Source organism: Synchiropus splendidus, chromosome 18 (genome assembly GCF_027744825.2).
Source record: "Synchiropus splendidus isolate RoL2022-P1 chromosome 18, RoL_Sspl_1.0, whole genome shotgun sequence".
NCBI classification, from domain to species: Eukaryota; Metazoa; Chordata; class Actinopteri; order Syngnathiformes; family Callionymidae; genus Synchiropus; species Synchiropus splendidus.
This window is the reverse complement of record NC_071351.1, coordinates 10,533,547-10,550,808: the sequence shown is the minus strand read 5'-3', so window position 1 is coordinate 10,550,808 and position 17,262 is coordinate 10,533,547. Positions and strand designations below refer to the sequence as shown.

General features: G+C 42.2%; 3 protein-coding genes across 3 annotated transcripts; 2 read left to right on the top strand and 1 right to left on the bottom strand.

Moving 5' to 3' along the window:
* Positions 1-4,781: 4,781 nt before the first annotated feature.
* edem2 (ER degradation enhancer, mannosidase alpha-like 2) lies at positions 4,782-9,028 on the bottom strand. Its single transcript, XM_053849767.1, has 11 exons — positions 8,823-9,028; positions 8,514-8,624; positions 8,363-8,402; positions 8,179-8,284; positions 7,996-8,121; positions 7,709-7,920; positions 7,500-7,641; positions 7,275-7,399; positions 7,068-7,212; positions 6,873-6,994; positions 4,782-6,365 (listed from the first exon to the last, which is right to left on the bottom strand). Exons 1-11 carry the CDS (start codon positions 8,912-8,914, stop codon positions 5,898-5,900), a joined length of 1,689 nt encoding a protein of 562 aa, XP_053705742.1. The 5' UTR covers positions 8,915-9,028; the 3' UTR covers positions 4,782-5,897.
* A 771-nt stretch (positions 9,029-9,799) lies between these two features.
* LOC128750053 (macrophage mannose receptor 1-like) lies at positions 9,800-11,295 on the top strand. The gene is made up of 5 exons (XM_053850191.1): positions 9,800-9,942; positions 10,052-10,271; positions 10,379-10,720; positions 10,819-10,910; positions 10,991-11,295. Exons 1-5 carry the CDS (start codon positions 9,814-9,816, stop codon positions 11,105-11,107), a joined length of 900 nt encoding a protein of 299 aa, XP_053706166.1. The 5' UTR covers positions 9,800-9,813; the 3' UTR covers positions 11,108-11,295.
* A 156-nt stretch (positions 11,296-11,451) lies between these two features.
* Positions 11,452-17,222, top strand: ccdc135 (coiled-coil domain containing 135). Its single transcript, XM_053849798.1, has 18 exons — positions 11,452-11,541; positions 12,263-12,351; positions 12,421-12,586; positions 12,663-12,788; positions 13,554-13,748; positions 13,891-14,043; positions 14,121-14,345; positions 14,481-14,561; positions 14,638-14,707; positions 14,775-14,903; positions 14,973-15,101; positions 15,178-15,386; positions 15,458-15,655; positions 15,716-15,826; positions 16,271-16,381; positions 16,519-16,713; positions 16,780-16,919; positions 17,072-17,222. Exons 2-18 carry the CDS (start codon positions 12,263-12,265, stop codon positions 17,157-17,159), a joined length of 2,415 nt encoding a protein of 804 aa, XP_053705773.1. The 5' UTR covers positions 11,452-11,541; the 3' UTR covers positions 17,160-17,222.
* Positions 17,223-17,262: the final 40 nt, after the last annotated feature.

Genomic DNA, 17,262 nt, shown 5'->3' with positions numbered 1-17,262 from the left:
TTTCATACAGTCACTCCGGCTTCCTCCACACACTCACCATGGAATGTGTTGGACGGAGAAATCTGAGACTGTGGGTACAGCTGGGTGTGTTATGATGGGATGCACTGAAGAATGAAAGTGAGCAAGCACAGGTCACACACAAGCTGGAAATTCATGAGCCCTATAGACTCCACTCAGGTACAGAAAGTGAGATGTGAAGTTGAAGTTATTGATAATGCAGTGGGGCGGTAAGCTGTAACCTGATAATGTGGCTCTTCCATATCACAGGCAACAGGAGTTGAACATTTCCACTGTATTCAGGAGTGACCATGTTGTGTCTTTTAACAATATTCACAGGCCAGAAGTGGGCCACGGACCTTCAGTTTGACATGCTTGTTATGGAACCAGTTCCAAGTGGAGCTTATTAACTCATAAATAAGAAGTTGTTAAACTGAGTTTGTGGTGGATTTGGGGATTAGCACTTGCCAACAACAGTGCTGAGCTGCTCTGTCTTAGTGGCATGAAGAAACTTTGTAAGATCTGATTTCCAGAAAAAGATGTGAAATCTGCAGGGTGGAGTCCAGCGCTGGGTCCTGTAGCTCGCTGCAGCTGGGGAGTGAAGAACAGCCAAGATTCACTTCTCGAGTGTGATAACCTAAAAAAAAAAAAAAAAAAAACAGCGTGACTTCACTTGCTATCTGGGTTACTTCCCAACGTCATCTTTTAAGATTTAATTGCCCCACTTCTTTCTCGTGCTCGAGCCCTTTGTGTACTTCAATGACGCACTGACAAACAATAGCATGACTGCTTTTATGTGGACATGGTCATGTGGACTTTGTCGTCTGATCTCGAAAGAACACGTTTGGAATTTGTCTCATTTCCTACCACAGTTTACAGCATCTGATCGTTGCATGAGGGAGGCTCTCATTCGAATTCACGAAAGGAGTTGGTTTATAGATTTGCTCTCACAAGACGACACATTTATGAAGCCAGTTCCACCCTTGCAGAAGTTTGAAAATTGCTCTGAGGGATCTGAAGGCAGAGGCCAGAGTGGACAAGTTCCTGCTGAAGACTGCTGCTGCTCCACTGTGTGTCAACATTACCACGCCACACGTCTTTCACAATATTGATCCGTAGATGTGGATTTTCAGCTAATCTAGTTATGGAGTCATGACCTATATTTCCCAGCCTTGACTCAGCTCCTTTGAGGCAAAAGCAAACTTAGCAATGGCTCTGTAATTCCCACGAGTACAACCAACAGTAAACATTGGCATGTGGACTAAAAGTGACCTGAATTCCCTCCATTTACTAAATGAAGTTATGATGTCAAAACATTCCATTTGGGAAAAATCCCCTCACACTACAAGTCCCATACTGCACTGCAAAGTTTTCAGCACTTTAAGCAGTCCCGCTGGAGAAGTGAATTTTGGCAGTCCTCCACCCTCCAGCTGCAGCTGCACTCGAGGCTTCGACTCCACCCTGTGTCTTTCAGATCCGTGTCTGAACATTAGATGTCACAGGATGTGTCCAATTGTAAGGAAAACTTGAAAGAAAAATCAAGACGTAAAATGTTGACTGGGGAAGCTGAAGACGCATCCAGCCACTTCTTTCCTGTTCAGGTGCTCTCTATCTCTCCTGCTTTGACCGAGCCTCCCCATCGCTTCACATGCTTTTTATATCCTTGTCTTTTAACACAGTCACAGACTGGACATTAAAACAAGCTTGCTCCGCTCATCGTCCCATAATGCACTGCAGCAGTTTACATGAAGGTTGACGCCATAACCCCCTCTCCATGTGTTTCATTTCTTTTTCTTTTTTTTTTTTTTAACTCCAAGACCTACAAATCAACTTTAAATGAAACATTAACAGCACATTCTTCCAGTCAAGCCAAGTGTGGTGGGACTGGAGCCCATCCCTGCTTGTGTTGCAGGACCTTATTGGCTCCAAAGGACAACGAGAGGAAGCACCTAACCTGAAAGTTTTTTTTTTTTAACAATTGTTGTCTAAATACCAACCCTCACTATCTCACTCTTTCCAATTCTTAATCTGTTTCCAGAACCTTCGGGGTTTACTCCCTGGATTATTTGGGTGATGAGAAATCCTCAACAAATGTTAGACATTATACAAAACACATGTTTAGATTTGTGTATTCTCTGGCTTTATAAGCGACGCATTTATGACCCAGAGAGAGGCTGTGATGGAATTTCCCAGCAGTCAAAGCGGGACACACACACACACACACACACCTATACATCATGAGAACAGTATGTGATGGTGTGTGAGAGCAGAGAGCCCAGCCCTTGTGATGCTGTTGTCATTGACTAGTTGCTAATGGCTAACAGATGAGAGCGTATGAGACTGTCCGACATGTTTTTCTGCTTCGGAGAGACAGATTTTTTTCAGTTAACTTCACAGATATATGCTTATTTCAAATGTGACTAGATCACAAACACAAAAAAGAACATTGAAGTGTGCGCTTAGGGGTCTTCACAACTGGGAGAAACATGAATCTGAGCGTGTGTGTGTGTGTGTGTGTATGTGTGTGTGTGTGTGTGTGTGTGTGTGAAGGGTGTGGACCCTCTTGTATGATTAGTCTGGGGACCTGGAGCCAGCACACGCATTATGCAACAGCTCTATAGAGGTGAGAATATGAAACCATATGTTCTGAGAATGCTTGTCCTCGACCTGTCTCTACTGCACGTGCTCAGTGATGATGTCATCGGGACAGGGATGCCGACCGCTCCTTAGAAACAATGTTTAACAGTCACTGTTATTACCAGTCTGCAAGCACCTCGCCCACTGCTGGGAAACTGGTTGCTCTCTGGGGCTCCTGTACGAGTAGCCTGGAGGTATCAGATGGAAAGTGCACGCATTACAATGTTCAGCTATTGTCGTTTCCAATAATCTTCTTGGCGATGTAAACCATCATGTTGATCCTGAACTATTGAGACACACTGACAACTGCTTAAAATTCAGAGCCATCAGTTAGAACTCAGGTGATATGATTTCAGTATTGAAATCTGCAACTGCAACTGAAAAATATGGATTTTATCAGGATCTATCTGGTCAAACTATCTATAGATAAGATGATAGCCAATATAGAAAAAAATGAAATATTTTGGTAAAAGAATAGTGGCTTTTGAAAAAAGAGTGACAAGTTGCACTCACAATAAAATAAAAATAAAAATAAAACTTAAAAATTAAATAAATAAATAAAATGGGGCTCTTTGTTATTTGTCATTTTCACAGTTACTACTACATACTCTCACTCTGGGGGGTTTCAGTCTTAGGTACAGGGGTCTCCAACTGGGTCCACAAAGGGCTGGGTGGTGGGTATAGTGTGCACACTTTAGTGAGCCAAGCAGGTGTCAGCTGAAACAAGCAGCACTGGGCTAGCATTCAACTATATGAGCCACATTGGTTGGAACAAAAACCTCCTCCACCCCTGCCTCTCGAACCATGTCACCACAACCTGGTAATAAATTGATAATGACACTAATAATAAATTCCTTGTGGGAAAATGAAACCTACTTTTCTCAAAAAAAAGAGGGTCATCATAAGATACATTGTGTTACGCTTATAAAAAGCATCTTAAACCAGCCATTATCAAGCTGTTTTTGGTCGGAAATTATTAAAGCTGGAGACAAATCACAAAATGAGTAGGTTGACAAACTTGTTGGAAGATTACAAACATACCAAGAGGAATGAACCAGGATGCAAAGTTTCCTTCCTGAACAGGTTGCGGTGTGGCCTAGAAACATTAATATCACATTGAACTCTATGGGATTAAATAAAGCAGCAGAGCGGATCTTGATCATAAAATGTGTTCTGTGTTTTGTCTTATTTAACTTGGGTGGCAAACTGAATTACAGCTCTTTTCCAGAGGGAGTCACCTAATCTATACATTTTTGAGAGTTTTAAAGGGTGAGACCCACGAATCACTGACATAAGATGACGAATAACCTCTGAGTGAGTTCACTCAGGAACGTGAGATGATGGATTCCATCGCTCCGCGGTGAGAGAACAGAAGAAAACAAATGAATAAGGTAACTGATTTATTGCTTCTGTGTGTTACATTGTTTTAAAAAACGTTTCAGATTGTAGGGAAATAGATTGAGAAGAATCCGAGTGCATTTGAATGTTTAAAGCTGTAGATTTGAGTTGAGTGAAAGCAGAGATCGAAGGAGTGCGAGCAGCCGACACTTTGAATCTCCTTAATAGATGTGTTGGGAACTAAATCAAGAAGAAACTCGCTGTAGTTTGTCATGATGCAGTGATTAATTCGGGCCAGACAAGGCCAGAAACCCACCCTGAGAGCCAGGGAAGGGAGGAAGAAGGCTGAAGTCATGGCTGGAAATAGGGAAACGTTTAAATAATCATTGAGTGTTGACTGTGGAGACGTACACTTGGACAAGAAGTGGCTGGACGGAGAGCAGGTTGGAGTCACATGATGATGGAAGCATGTCCAGACTGACAAGCCAGGATGTGTTTGTTTAATGTCTGACGTGTTTCAGAGAGTTGATGGTGCGAGAGACTGGAGAGGGGTTCTGGTCTGCTGGCTGTTTCCCCCTCAGCAGAGTGCCTTCAAAACGTTAGGCCATAACAAAAGTAGCCGCTTTAAAGGCTAAAATAAAAAAGCACTTTTCATTTTGGGCTACTTTTTTACGTGAAAAAAAAAACTTTTATTTTTGGCATTTTGTCACCGCAGAGCTGTCACTGTTTTCATAGCAATTTCTGGTCTTGTGATCTAGTGTTGGAGTGGTGACTCCCCCATCACTGTCCTCACAGAAGGACTTTATATGGACGCAGTCAGTATGATATACAAGGCCATGCCATGCTGCCACTTAGTCACAGAAATAATGACACTTATTTGCTGAATGTTTTTCCCCATTTCATGACCACAAAATTATTAAGGAACATGCCAAGCCAGAACCGCTGGAACAATAGCAGACACCATGCTTGAAGAGTTGCTGTATTTTAAAACTTTGCCATCTGATTGAAAACACCTGCCTTCCTGGGTGTGTGTTGTTACTGGGGAAATGAATTCTACATCATCCAGCAACTTGATACATGCGGTAATAGACAGTATATAAAGAGTAATGCAGCGGCTTGTTGACTATGTAATGTAACTAACTCTTTCCCACAAGTCAAAGGTTAAAGAACCTATTAAATGTAGATGTGAGGGGCAGGTGCAAGTTTGTAAACCACCTGGGAAGATGAGGAATTACAAAAGCAAATAGGAGTGGTTTTGGATCTTGGAGGGATTTCCCTGTAACCACAACCAGAACATGATTCAGAAGCAGAGCAGATCATCGTCATCATCTTCGTGCTTTTGGTGGCCTCTAGTGGTCAGAGTGAGTAAACCACGGACCATAGAAAAAGGTCGAATTACAGATGAAACTAAAATTTAGGTTGGGAGCTTTCTGCCTTGATTTTAATTATTGAATTACGGACAGATTATCGCAACCACGTATTGACCTTTCTTTTGACGTGACATCACCAAACCATCCGTGATGGAGATTAAATGAGATCACGTGGATGGAAGTGAGAATGCGGTTTGAAACAAGGAACAAAAATGTTCTGTGCACTTTCAATGGAGCACTTCCACCCTGATGTTTAAGATAAAGTGTATAGACATAACTCAAATCATAAAACACGGTTAATCGGAATAATACATTTTCCATCATGTCTGAGCCCTAACTAAGACACACACAAAAAAAAACGACAAACTACTTCATAAATAAAAATATATTTCTTCATTTTCAATTTAAATAAAAACAGACCTTCAATGAGTTCACAGTTTCTGGGGAACACCAAGCAAATAAATAAATAAATGTTGAGTGTAATTTCTGTTTTAGTGATGTCCATCTTGATTCTGGCTCATTCTAGATCTTGTGTAGCTTTGAAAGACTCCTGTTTCAAGTGTTATCAGAGAAGACCTGTCCCAGTATGGAGAGCCGAGCACTGTAAGACTGAACAGGACAAGAGAGCAGTGGTGTTGTCTTTTTCTCTCCTGGCTTTAGAGCGATGCTCTCCGATAGACCCCACTGACGGTCTTCTAGTGTGGGAGGTTTAGTTTTGCTGCCTGCCGACTCCGCCAGGTTGAGCAGGATGTTGCGGAGCTCCTGTCGATCTTGAGCGTGGCGGCTGCAGCAGTAGAGCGCTGCGGGGTCCAGGGGGTGAGCCTCGGTGTTGAAGATGAAGCCCCCTGCACCTAAGACGCACTCCCCGTCCTCGCCGCCCACCTCCCAGGAGCTCTCACTGTCCAAACTGCCCCCATGCAGGAAGTGCGACGGGTCGAACAGCAGGTAAAGGTATTTAATGGTTTCAGCCAGAAAGAAGGACTCCATGCGGTTGTCCAGCTGGTGATCGCGCAGATCTTTGACCTAGAAATCCAACCAAACATAATGTCAACAAAGAGACACACATTTATACTGCGACTATCAAAATGAATGAGGTAACCAACAGTCAGGATTTCATATTTCACCATATTACTCAGTGATTCAATTATAGACGCCGTACAAATGTTGCCTTATGTATATATTTATTTATTTTTAAACCCCTATTGTTGCCCTAAATTTGTTTTTTCGGTGTCGAAACTCTCCTCCAAGAGCCACGGAGAAAAGCTCCTGCAGCAGCGTGCAAAACAAACTAGTAATAGCAATGTTGCGCTCTTCTTCAGGAGACTATTGTTGGTATTAATAGCCGTTTTGAGCTGGTTCTCTCAGTCAGAACAAGCAAAAATGAACAATGGAAATCTTTATGCCGTTTGGAAAATATAATGAACCTAAGTATCACCTCCAAAATTAAGTCAGATCTAAGTTACCAAATAAATTTTGTGGACTAACAAATGAACACCACTCCCTGGGCGGTGGAGGTAGCAAGGCTCTTACACTAGCATATCCGCAGGGGGTCTTTGCGATCTTCTCGATGGATTCCACCGCATCAAGTCCCAGCTGCAGGTAGGTGTGGTCACCTGTCGCCTTGAATAGGTACATGGCACTTTCTATCAACTCTGAATAAACACACAAGTACAGAAACAATGTAAAACTGACTGACAAATCCGAAGGATGATCTTAAGAGCAGACCTGGCCTGAGAGGATAACCCTCCCGCTTGTCCACCGTGTAGCCCTGAGGGATGCTGTAAAACTCAGGCAGACCTCCAAACTGCCTCCAAACTGAGTAGTAGTTCTGGAAGGTTCTGACTGCCCCATCAAGGTTTCCAAGGAGGGACTGCAAAATGAACAATGAAGGGTCAAAATCATTCATGTGGTTGCACAGATTTCTTCAGGTACCTGAAGTCCAGGCCAAAAGGCCTCCAGGGACTGAAAAACTGGCATCGACACGGTTCCTTTATGCATCTGGACCCACAGGTACCAGTCATCAAAGCGGGTGTAGTTCTGGATGGCCCGGTTGTAATCTGACCAACATGACATTTCATTTTAAATCATAGAAAAGAAGCCACAAAAACATGTGGAAAAACTGTTATAAAATGCCTGCTGAGTCAGCAAAAGAATTACCCTGAAACATGCTCAGCAGTTCCTCATCCTGCAGCATGATGGCCCCTTTCACCAAATACTCAAAGTATGAGTCAACACCAGCTCCAATCCCGGCATCCTGGGCGACCCATTTCTTGGATAGAATGTCGATGTGATTCCCCACCTGACCGAGGAACAGCAGCAGAAAAGTCAAACGCTTCAGCAGATGTAAGGAATGTCTGCAAACTTACGAGTCCGATGTCGGATCTGGTCTTCCACAATGCTCTCAGTGCCTGGCGAGCTTTGTTTTCAAACACAGGGTCCCCGGTAAGTCGGCTCAGCGTGGCAAACTCCAAAATAAAAGTTCCAACACCAGCCGTGCAGGTGACGGGCGTCTCCGTAGGACTAACCCCGTGAAGCAGGTTGACCGTACCGTACGGCATTCCAGTGGGAGTGTCAAAAGCTGGGAGAGTTGCACAAGCCATTCGCTACACTCATACCAGTACTGATGTATACATCATGTTGAGATGTTTGTTACCAGGCAACAGTTTCCTGGCAGCCTCCTCAGCCATCCGCAGCAGTGGACCCGAGCAAGGCCAGCCGGGCTCCAACTCCATCCCTGCTCTGCCCGCGAGCAAGTGAGCTGAGAGCAGGCCTCCGACAACTGAACACAACAGAAGTGAGTAGAAGCACTGTTTTTTGCCATGTGAGGTTGCCTTACCTCTGATGTTAGTTTCAAATACAGATGCGTTGACATCAATGTCAAAATCTACAGTGTCTTGGAGGATGGACGCCACACGCTGGAACTCTGTATGGTTCCCAAGCACCTTTAAAAACAAAGTTAAGTCTTAGCAGAAGGCTATATTCTCAGGTAGGAGAAAGATATCTTAGCACTTGTATCATACCAGGAGCGTGTCCAGAGCATCAATTAGAGTTAGAGAGAAGCTGCAGGTGAAAAAGACGACATTTACCTCAACATGTGTTATTCAGTTTAGCCAGAATACCACTAGCAATACATACAAATGAAGCAATAACAATAATAATGGTGCATCATACCTGCCCCAGGTGTCTTGTCCATCACAGGTGAGGGGGCGCAGCTCATCGTAGGGGAAAGCATTGTCCAGGTAGCTGTTGTACGCGTGGTAGAACATGCCATTGATGCGCTGCCTGAAAATGTACATTTACTCAGTGACAATAAACAGGAATCGCGCTCCCAGCCAAATAAAAGACTCAAATCAAAGTATCATCCATTACTTTTAGGATTAGCGCAAGAACTGGTACGTGACATACTGCATATATCCTTGCTTTTTTTTTTAATTTATTGCTACAAATTGTGTTTTATTCTGGCCCCAGTTAGTGCGTTACCTCACTTCAGCCATCTCCTCCTCAGTGAACTGTCGGCTTGCTGCATTGTTTAGCAGCCAAACTAACAGCGCGACAGCCACGGGGACCCGCATGAAGAGTCACGGAGAAACGGACGTCTGAGGTGGACCAGCAAGACCGGGGCAGGTACGGGTCAGTTAACTGCAGAGACAGGACCGCAGCGCAGGTGAGTTAGACGTGTTACTACACAGCTGACATGAAGCAGGAAGTGGCAGTGGTTAGGCGCATGCGCCCTACGGAGCGCTGACGACACCCAAAAGCCGTGATGCATTCAATACAGCAGGGTTTTTGAGTCACAAGCCGAAAGTTAGTCACAATTCCAATGAAGAACTGTTTAAAACGTGGTTTGTGTTCCGAAATGCGAGAGTAGTCATACACATGTAACGACAACACCCCGAACTGCTGCCCACTGAATTTAGATGGACACCATCTTACACGTGGGTCATGCAATTTAGTGTAAATTACATGTAAATAATTAAGAAAAGGTCGGACGCACTTTGCATGTCAGCTTGGTAAGAGATTACCGATGCGCCTCAGATGTTCCACGCTACAGCTAAACAGTGAAAGGCGAAAATGATGTTTCCCATTTTTCTGAATATCATCGCAGCTTCAGGCAAGTCATGACACAACTACTCTGCAAGAGTCTTATTTTATTAATACTGAATACTGTTGTTTAAACCGAATGAATGTACCGTTTAGTTGTATACAGTATATATTAGCTTTAAAAACTGATGCTTGTGTATTTTACTTTATTCATTGATTTTTTTTATCTATTTCCAAATGGATGATCAAAATATTTAATCTTACTGCAATCCACAAACTGAAGAGGTATCACTCAGCTACGTTATGGGGTTATGAGTGTAAGGGACTGAAATACTGAACACACCAACCCATGAAAATAACATTAATGTGTGTGTGTATTTTCACAGTGTGTGTCGCCTCACTACCTTCACGTGAATACCATTTTGTGAACATGTCTGTCAGCCATTCTGAAGCTCTTGAACACTGCAGAAGTAAATACGCCGACTTGGTCTCTATACACGACGTGGAAACTGTCAACATCCTCGCTGACAAGGCCAAAAGGGCACAAATGGATGATTTGGTAAATAACCGTGAGACGTTTAGTCTAAATAATGATTAAGTACCTTTAAGTCCCAACACTCTCAATGCGTTTTTAAATCTAGAATGAATTAACTTATGACTACTTTCAGGAGGTCTGGATTGGATTGCACAAGGTCTCTCATGGCTTCACTTGGTCGCTGTCCAACGACACATTTTACGGACCAGGGGAGAGACTGTTCAGGAAATGGAGTGGTGCAGAGCTCAGTATTCTGGATGGTCTACAAGGATGTACACAGATGAATGAAAATGGGTACTGGACCAATTCCATTTGTGCCACTCTACAGTATTCAGTCTGCCTTAATGTCACACGTGAGTGCTCAAGATTTTTCATTTTTATCCTTGTCTTATATGTTGTGGCAATGTGAAACAACGTTGTGTACAATGTTGATTTTTTTTAAAATATCTTTCCCCTCTAGATAATGCAACAGAATTTGTCTTCATTAAGGACCTCAAAAATTGGAGCAAAGCTCAGATCCACTGCAGGCGACATTACACAGATCTGGCCACTATAAGGCACGAGGACGACAACAGAAAGGTTCGGGAGATCAGCTCCAATACAACAGTCTGGATTGGCCTCTCCAGTGGCTCCTGGGAGTGGTTGGACAAAAGCAACTTTACGTTTCGATTCTGGCATCATGAGCAGAATGAGCCTGACATTTCTGACATTGGAGGTATTTGTGTTGTTGCAGACTTTAGTCAGGGAGGAAAATGGAAGGACAGGCGGTGTAAACACCAAAGGACATTTGTCTGCTATGAAGGTAGGATTGTGTCGTAGATTGCCACTATCCACATGTGAATTCTTGTCTCTATCTGTGTTTTATTCACTACGTTTGTTTTGTTTTCTCTTTTCTTGGAGAACCTGATTCCCTGCAAGTGATCGTGGTGCAATTTCTGACCAAATCTCTGGATCTGAACAATCAAACTCTGAATGTGGACATCTTGAAGCAGGTGAAACTCCTTTTGCACTGTTCTAACACATGTATAATGCATTAATGAATTGCTTGACTAATACACTTTTTACTTTATAGTTGACACAGAAGGTACAAGGCGGACTTCCTGGAAATGCGGCGCTACGCTGGAAGAAGTGGTTAGCTGGGAAAATCTTCTTTGAGATCAAACTATCTTCTGCTGCTGATCTTATTTGACTGCGACACCACAAAATGACAAAATTCTTCGATTGTCATGATATACTCTTGATGAGAGCTGGAGTATTCGATTTGACCCAGAGATTTTGCTTTGAATTCTTCACTGACTGTTTTCCTGCTTTGAATAAACATTTGCTTTAAATTTGCTTTAAAAGTTCATGTAAAACAAATAATGCAAATAAATTGTGACTGATCTGAATCCGAGCAGAAAGACAATTCTTGTGTTTTTTTCGATGTCTTGTGTACTGCACAATTTTCAAGACAGTAATTGTGATTATTAAAATAAACACCGAACGTTGTTTTCTGTCATCATTGAGACGTCAACGTCATGACGCACCGTTACCATGGAAACACACAACTCCACTCGTCTAACGTAACCTCAGTAGTATGGATTTCTCTCCTCAAAACTCACATTAACAAACCATTAAGTTAACGTAAGTCCGTTCACATCTTTCTCCTGTGCTCTCTAAAACGGCGTTGCAGTCACAGACCAGATAAACGTTTGCTCAGTCATGTTTGCATTAGCTGTAGCCAGTCATGTGTCTTCACAATGTAATGAACGATTGAAACATTATTGTTTTAATATGAAATGTGTGAACTGTCGACTGTTTAGGTTCAGTTAATATACAAAAATAGTGAAAATTGTTTTTTTCAATTATTAAAAATATAGTATGTAGTATATAGTAATGTATTTGTTGTTTTTATCTGACTAAATTTGAATAAGTTGCTATTCATTCTGTTGCATTGTCACTTATACGGGCTCATATTTTTGTCCACATTTGCCCCTTTGATAGATCACGGCTTTAATGAATCAATGCCAGAATTTTTACTTTCTTTTTTTAGCGTTTACGGTTCCAAAACCCGTGTCTTTATTTGCTCATGACCATTTAACGTTAGACTTTTGTTTATTTCTGTCTTGTTTTTCATTGTTCGTGTACTTTGTGATGAAGCAGAGTGGAGGAAGTGGCCTACGCGTTGATCAAGTTGTTTGTTTATGAAACTGTAAGTCGTTTATCTAAAATAATTGAAAAAGATGAGCTGGATGAAATTATTACGTCTAATCTAACAGTCGATGTGAAATGTTAAGACGTTGTAGCTGCTTTATTTTTGCTGTAACTGTAAATACAACCCCTTTCTTAAACACTCTCTCTGCAGATGGAAAATCCTCCCGTGACTGATGGTGACCAGCAGGTCAAAGATGGAGACAAACCCCAGAACGGTGAGGCGGACACTGGCCAGGAAGAGTAAGTCATGCTGTAAACACATTTAACAGTTGAAATGGATGGATTCACAGCATTTCAATGTGAACACAGGGATGCGGAGATGGTAGAAGATCTGCCTCCGGTGTCGTACCGAACTATTTCAGATGATGAAGCCGTGCTGCTGAGGATGGCTGACAACTTTCAGCGTCAGTATTCACACTACTGTCCGGAGCGCAAACCACTCTTCCTGTGTCCGATCAATGAGTGTGGCATCAAGGTCGTACTGATACATCATCTCACGCTATCACCCCAGTATCATGATCATAACAGTTCCTTATGTCTACAAAATACAGAAGTTTGTCTCAACGACTCTTCGGCCGACTATGATGGACTACTCGGAACTTTACACCTGGGATGGCGCTGCCTCTTTTGTTGCTGACTACCTGTCTCTAGAACCTCTCGAGTCACCCGATGAGCTGGTCAGTCAAGTGTAGTTTATTACTATTGCTTTAAGTTTATTGCTAAGATTCTTCACTGATTCCTGTGGTGTATATCACAACTTGCAAAGATTCATCCTCTCATGATATAAGTAGACGTCGATTTTTTATCACAGTAAAGTACATTCAGAAACTCTCTGGAGTCATCCTTCTCATTTGAATCTAAATGACTGTGACATACAGTATGCAAACACAGATTCAAACGAGGATTACTCATCCAGAAGATATATACAAACTTTGTGGCTCTTTAAACTGTTGCCTGGTATTGGAAACATTTTCCTAATGTCAACATGTTGTTTGTGTTTTACAATTTCTCCCCTGGAATGTGAAAAATGAAGAGTAAAAATACTAAATAAATTAAATTAAAACTTGAACTGTTATTTTAACATTTAACATCTGAGAGTACTGCAATCGTGTAGAAGTCATGTTCATTATTTTTATTCCACTTATTTTGTGTGTTCATTTATTTTTACTTGGTCTCATATTCATGTTTACTCCAGTGTTTATTTAAATTTAATTCTGATTTATTTGCAGTCAGTTGTCAAATTCCCCAAAATGTATATACATTTATTTGCAATACAAAATATAGTATTTAAATGTTTTTTGCTCGACTAACGCCTACAAACAACATTGTTTCTATATAAATATATAGTAAATATAATTCAGTTCAGTTCAGTTTTCCTGTTTGATTCAATATTTTGTGACCTATTTGCCGTCATTTTTTGCTGATGATGTTTGTTGTTTCAGCCCAAGTACCTGTGTTCACCTACGTTGGTGCTGCGGAGACAGAAAGGCATGTGTTTTGAATTTTCCACCCTGCTGTGTAGCCTGTTGCTGGGCGCAAACTACGACGCTTACTGTGTCAGCGGCTATGCGGTCAAAGAGATGTGTCAGCTCAACCAGACGCATCAGGAGTGTCCTCTGCTGGACCCTCAAGTCAAGGTAGTTCCAATGAAAAAAAGAATGCGCAGTCACTGCTGCTTTGCCCTGTGGTTTTCTCATTGTGATTGGAAAAGTATGTATTTCAACACACAACTTATGAAACGTATTAACTCTTGCGCACATCGTAACTTCCCTTGTTCAGGTGCGTGCTGCAGCGTCGGAACACCGGTGCCACGAGTTCCAATATCAAGTGAAACCTCTGAAGGAGCTGAAGAGTCGCTTTGTGGCGGAGAAAAATCAGAGGACGAAAGAGGCAGGAGAAGCTGCAAAGTGGGAGAAGCTACGGCAACAAGAGGTGATGGTTCAGATTTATCACTGTTTGGGTCGTATGAAGATGTTAAAGGCTCTGCTGAATGTTTTTTTTATTCACAGAATCTGGAGATGAAGCCACCGTCTCCTGACCCGCTGCGAGGTCTGCGTTTACATAGCTGGGTTTTGGTCCTGGCTGGGAGCCGTAGTATCATGGAGAACTTCTTTATTGACCCTCTGACGGGGAAAAACTACAGCACTGCTGATGAAAACTTCCTTGGCATCGAGAGCATTTGGAACAACGTCAACTATTACGCCAACATGCAGGACTGCAGCAATGGCTGTGCGGTAAAACACCCAAAATATTTTGGACTAATTTATTTATTTTCTTAAAAACACACGTTGTTGCAGTAAAACTTCATTTTCATGAACTCAGCTGTGTTAGTAGGGTGTGCAAGGACTAAAACGTCTGTGTTCATATAGGATATGATGTACGATCTGGATGATATCAACATGTGGGAACCATTATTGGCAGCCAAAACTACAAGGGATCAAGATGATCAGGTACATATCTGCCCTTTGTCTACACAAATGACCAAGTATTTTAACAAATTGAAGTAGCTGTTTCGAACTTCTGAAGGGGAAAAAGCCCAGCGGAGCTTTCATAATGCCTGGCTCATGGGTCGATCCCTTGGCGATCTCCAAAAAAGGTACACGGTTCAACACACTGATATTGCTGAGTTATGCTGTGTAACTGTTTGTCTCTCTCTGCCTCAGATTTGGAGACCCGCTGGCCAGGAGGTTCAAAAGTCACCTTTTATAAGAAAGCCAAACTTGAGAAGTTTGCTTTAGAAGTCAACTCATGTGGACTGGTAACACGACTCACCACGTACAGTGACATGGACTGTACGTCTGCCTTTTGTTTTCAGGATCATTTTAACATTTGAAGTTCACTTTGTCCTCCATTTTCGAAAGGCACCAACGTTGTGGCAGTGAAAGAGTGGTACCGTTTTAGAGACGACCACCTGGAGGAGAGAGAAGTTAACTATGTGGAACACTCCACCACAGAGAGCTTTGGGAGAGGGAGACGATTTCACCTCTTGTGTAAGAGCTTCTCTGACTTGCAAGACACGTTCTAACTTTACGTTGTGCCAAAAAGGGATGCTCTTGCCTTGCTTAGATCACAGGTACACAACCCCACCGGCAGAAGTCGAGCGTGAGATGGAGTTCAGCACTGCTCGTGTCGATGGCTTAGTGCGACGGAAGGAGTCCCCGGGCCTGATGACAGAGACCTATGAGGGCAGGGAAGACTTCCTGTACTACCGTCATGTTGTCTATAATGGAAACTTTACAGATGCCAACATAGACCTGGAAGAGCTACCACTTTTGGTAATATTAAATACATCAATAATGTGATATTGAAACCAAATAAATAATTCATCTCTGAACTCCCACGACAGAAAGTGGTGGAGCGGTTCGACCGCAACAGGAAGAAACCAGCCAAAGAAGACGTTGCTGAGCGGGTTTTTCTTGTCATTGAAAAGCGAGTCAATGTCACTTATCATTTAGAAGATCATCGATTCATCCCTCCAAACAGACGCTTCATAAAACCAGGGGAACATCAGGACTTCACAGCTGACATGGTGTCCAGCTTCCAGGTGCAGTCACCAGGGTTCTACACTGTTGAACAAATTACAAATATCTGAGTGTTTTCCCAGGTGGATCGATGTGAAATTCCGCCCTGCCCCCGCAAAGTGTATGACATGCTGTTACATCTGATGAAGGACGAGGAAGTTATCGTTCAACAAATCAAAGCATCTATCATAGAGGTGCATGTTTTTTATCGTCTTCAAGTTTTTCATTTCCACATTCCCAATTCATAAATATTAAATCCAGTACCCAGGCTTTTGAGAGTCGCATCAACTGTTGTTCCAGTGAGCTAATACAAACAGAAACATTATGAGTCATGCGTACCATATTGTACCATATTATTTGATGAGTAGATACATGACAGTAAATAGTCTGGAAAAGGTCAATACTGATGCTACTTCAACACTACATCGACACTACATGTGCACTAAAGATGAAAAACTATTGTGTTGTATTGTGAATAATAGTGTTCTTTGATAGAGTGGCTGCATTTTTTGTTAAAATTATTTATTTTCTTAATGCGAATTTCCTCATTGTGGGAGGATTGAAGGACTGTTATCTCATCGTATCTTCTGTACCTGATGTATTTTGCACCTTAAACGCTTACCTCTGTGTGAATGCAGATAAGAAACATTGTGGCGTGCAGGGAACAGGAGAATAAAGATGTGGAGCTGGATTTCCCGATGTCTACCACAAAGGGAGCGTCACTGATCCACAGCCAGAGAGAAGAAATGGTACATGCTCATAATTACTGCAACCCATATGTTTAAAATATCTATGGGATAGCAGCCACATGAAACAAAGGCAATGTAATTTCTTATTTGTCACAAGTCAAATGAAACCTTCTGTTTCTCGATTTTCATATCAATAGAAACGTCGGGCTGCTGAGGAATTGAGGCTGCTGCAGGAGAAGAAGATAGACATCCTTGCACCCTTCCTCGCCAGGCTGAGCAATCCCGAAAATCTGAATGAAGTGATTGCCCAGCAACTGTATGAGGACTGTCTGGCTGAATTTAAAGAACGATTGGTGGCCCAGGCCAATCTCATACAGGAGCGCTATGACAGGGTATAAATTACTCATGGTATTTTAAATATATATATATATTGTATCACCTCATTTTGTTTGTCACAGGAGACAGAGGAGCTGCACGAACGGCAGCACTGGTTCCACAAAAACCAGCTCAACATGACCAAACAGCAGACGGAAGAGTACCATGACTACTGTGCGGAGAAGACCCTGAAAATAAACGTGGCCAAGAAACGGATAAGCTTGTACTTTCTCACACAGTTTTATCTCTTATCCTTTGTCTTTGCAGTACAAAATCTACTTCCTAGTGAAAATATATAAGTGTAATAATAATAATAATCCCAGAATACACGTCTACAACTCTGACATGACGGGTTCCTCTCTTGTTTTCCCGCAGGCATCAGGAAGCATCGACTCAGAAGTACGTTGAGTTTGTGCAGAAGCTGAAAAAAGATCCTCGACTTGCCCCGTACTTGCACCATTAATCTGAAATCTCTTCTTTATTCATGCATGCATTGTTAATATTCCAAGCCTGCAATAAAATATTTTTCTACCAGTTGTCATTTTCAATACACTCTGTCTATTTCA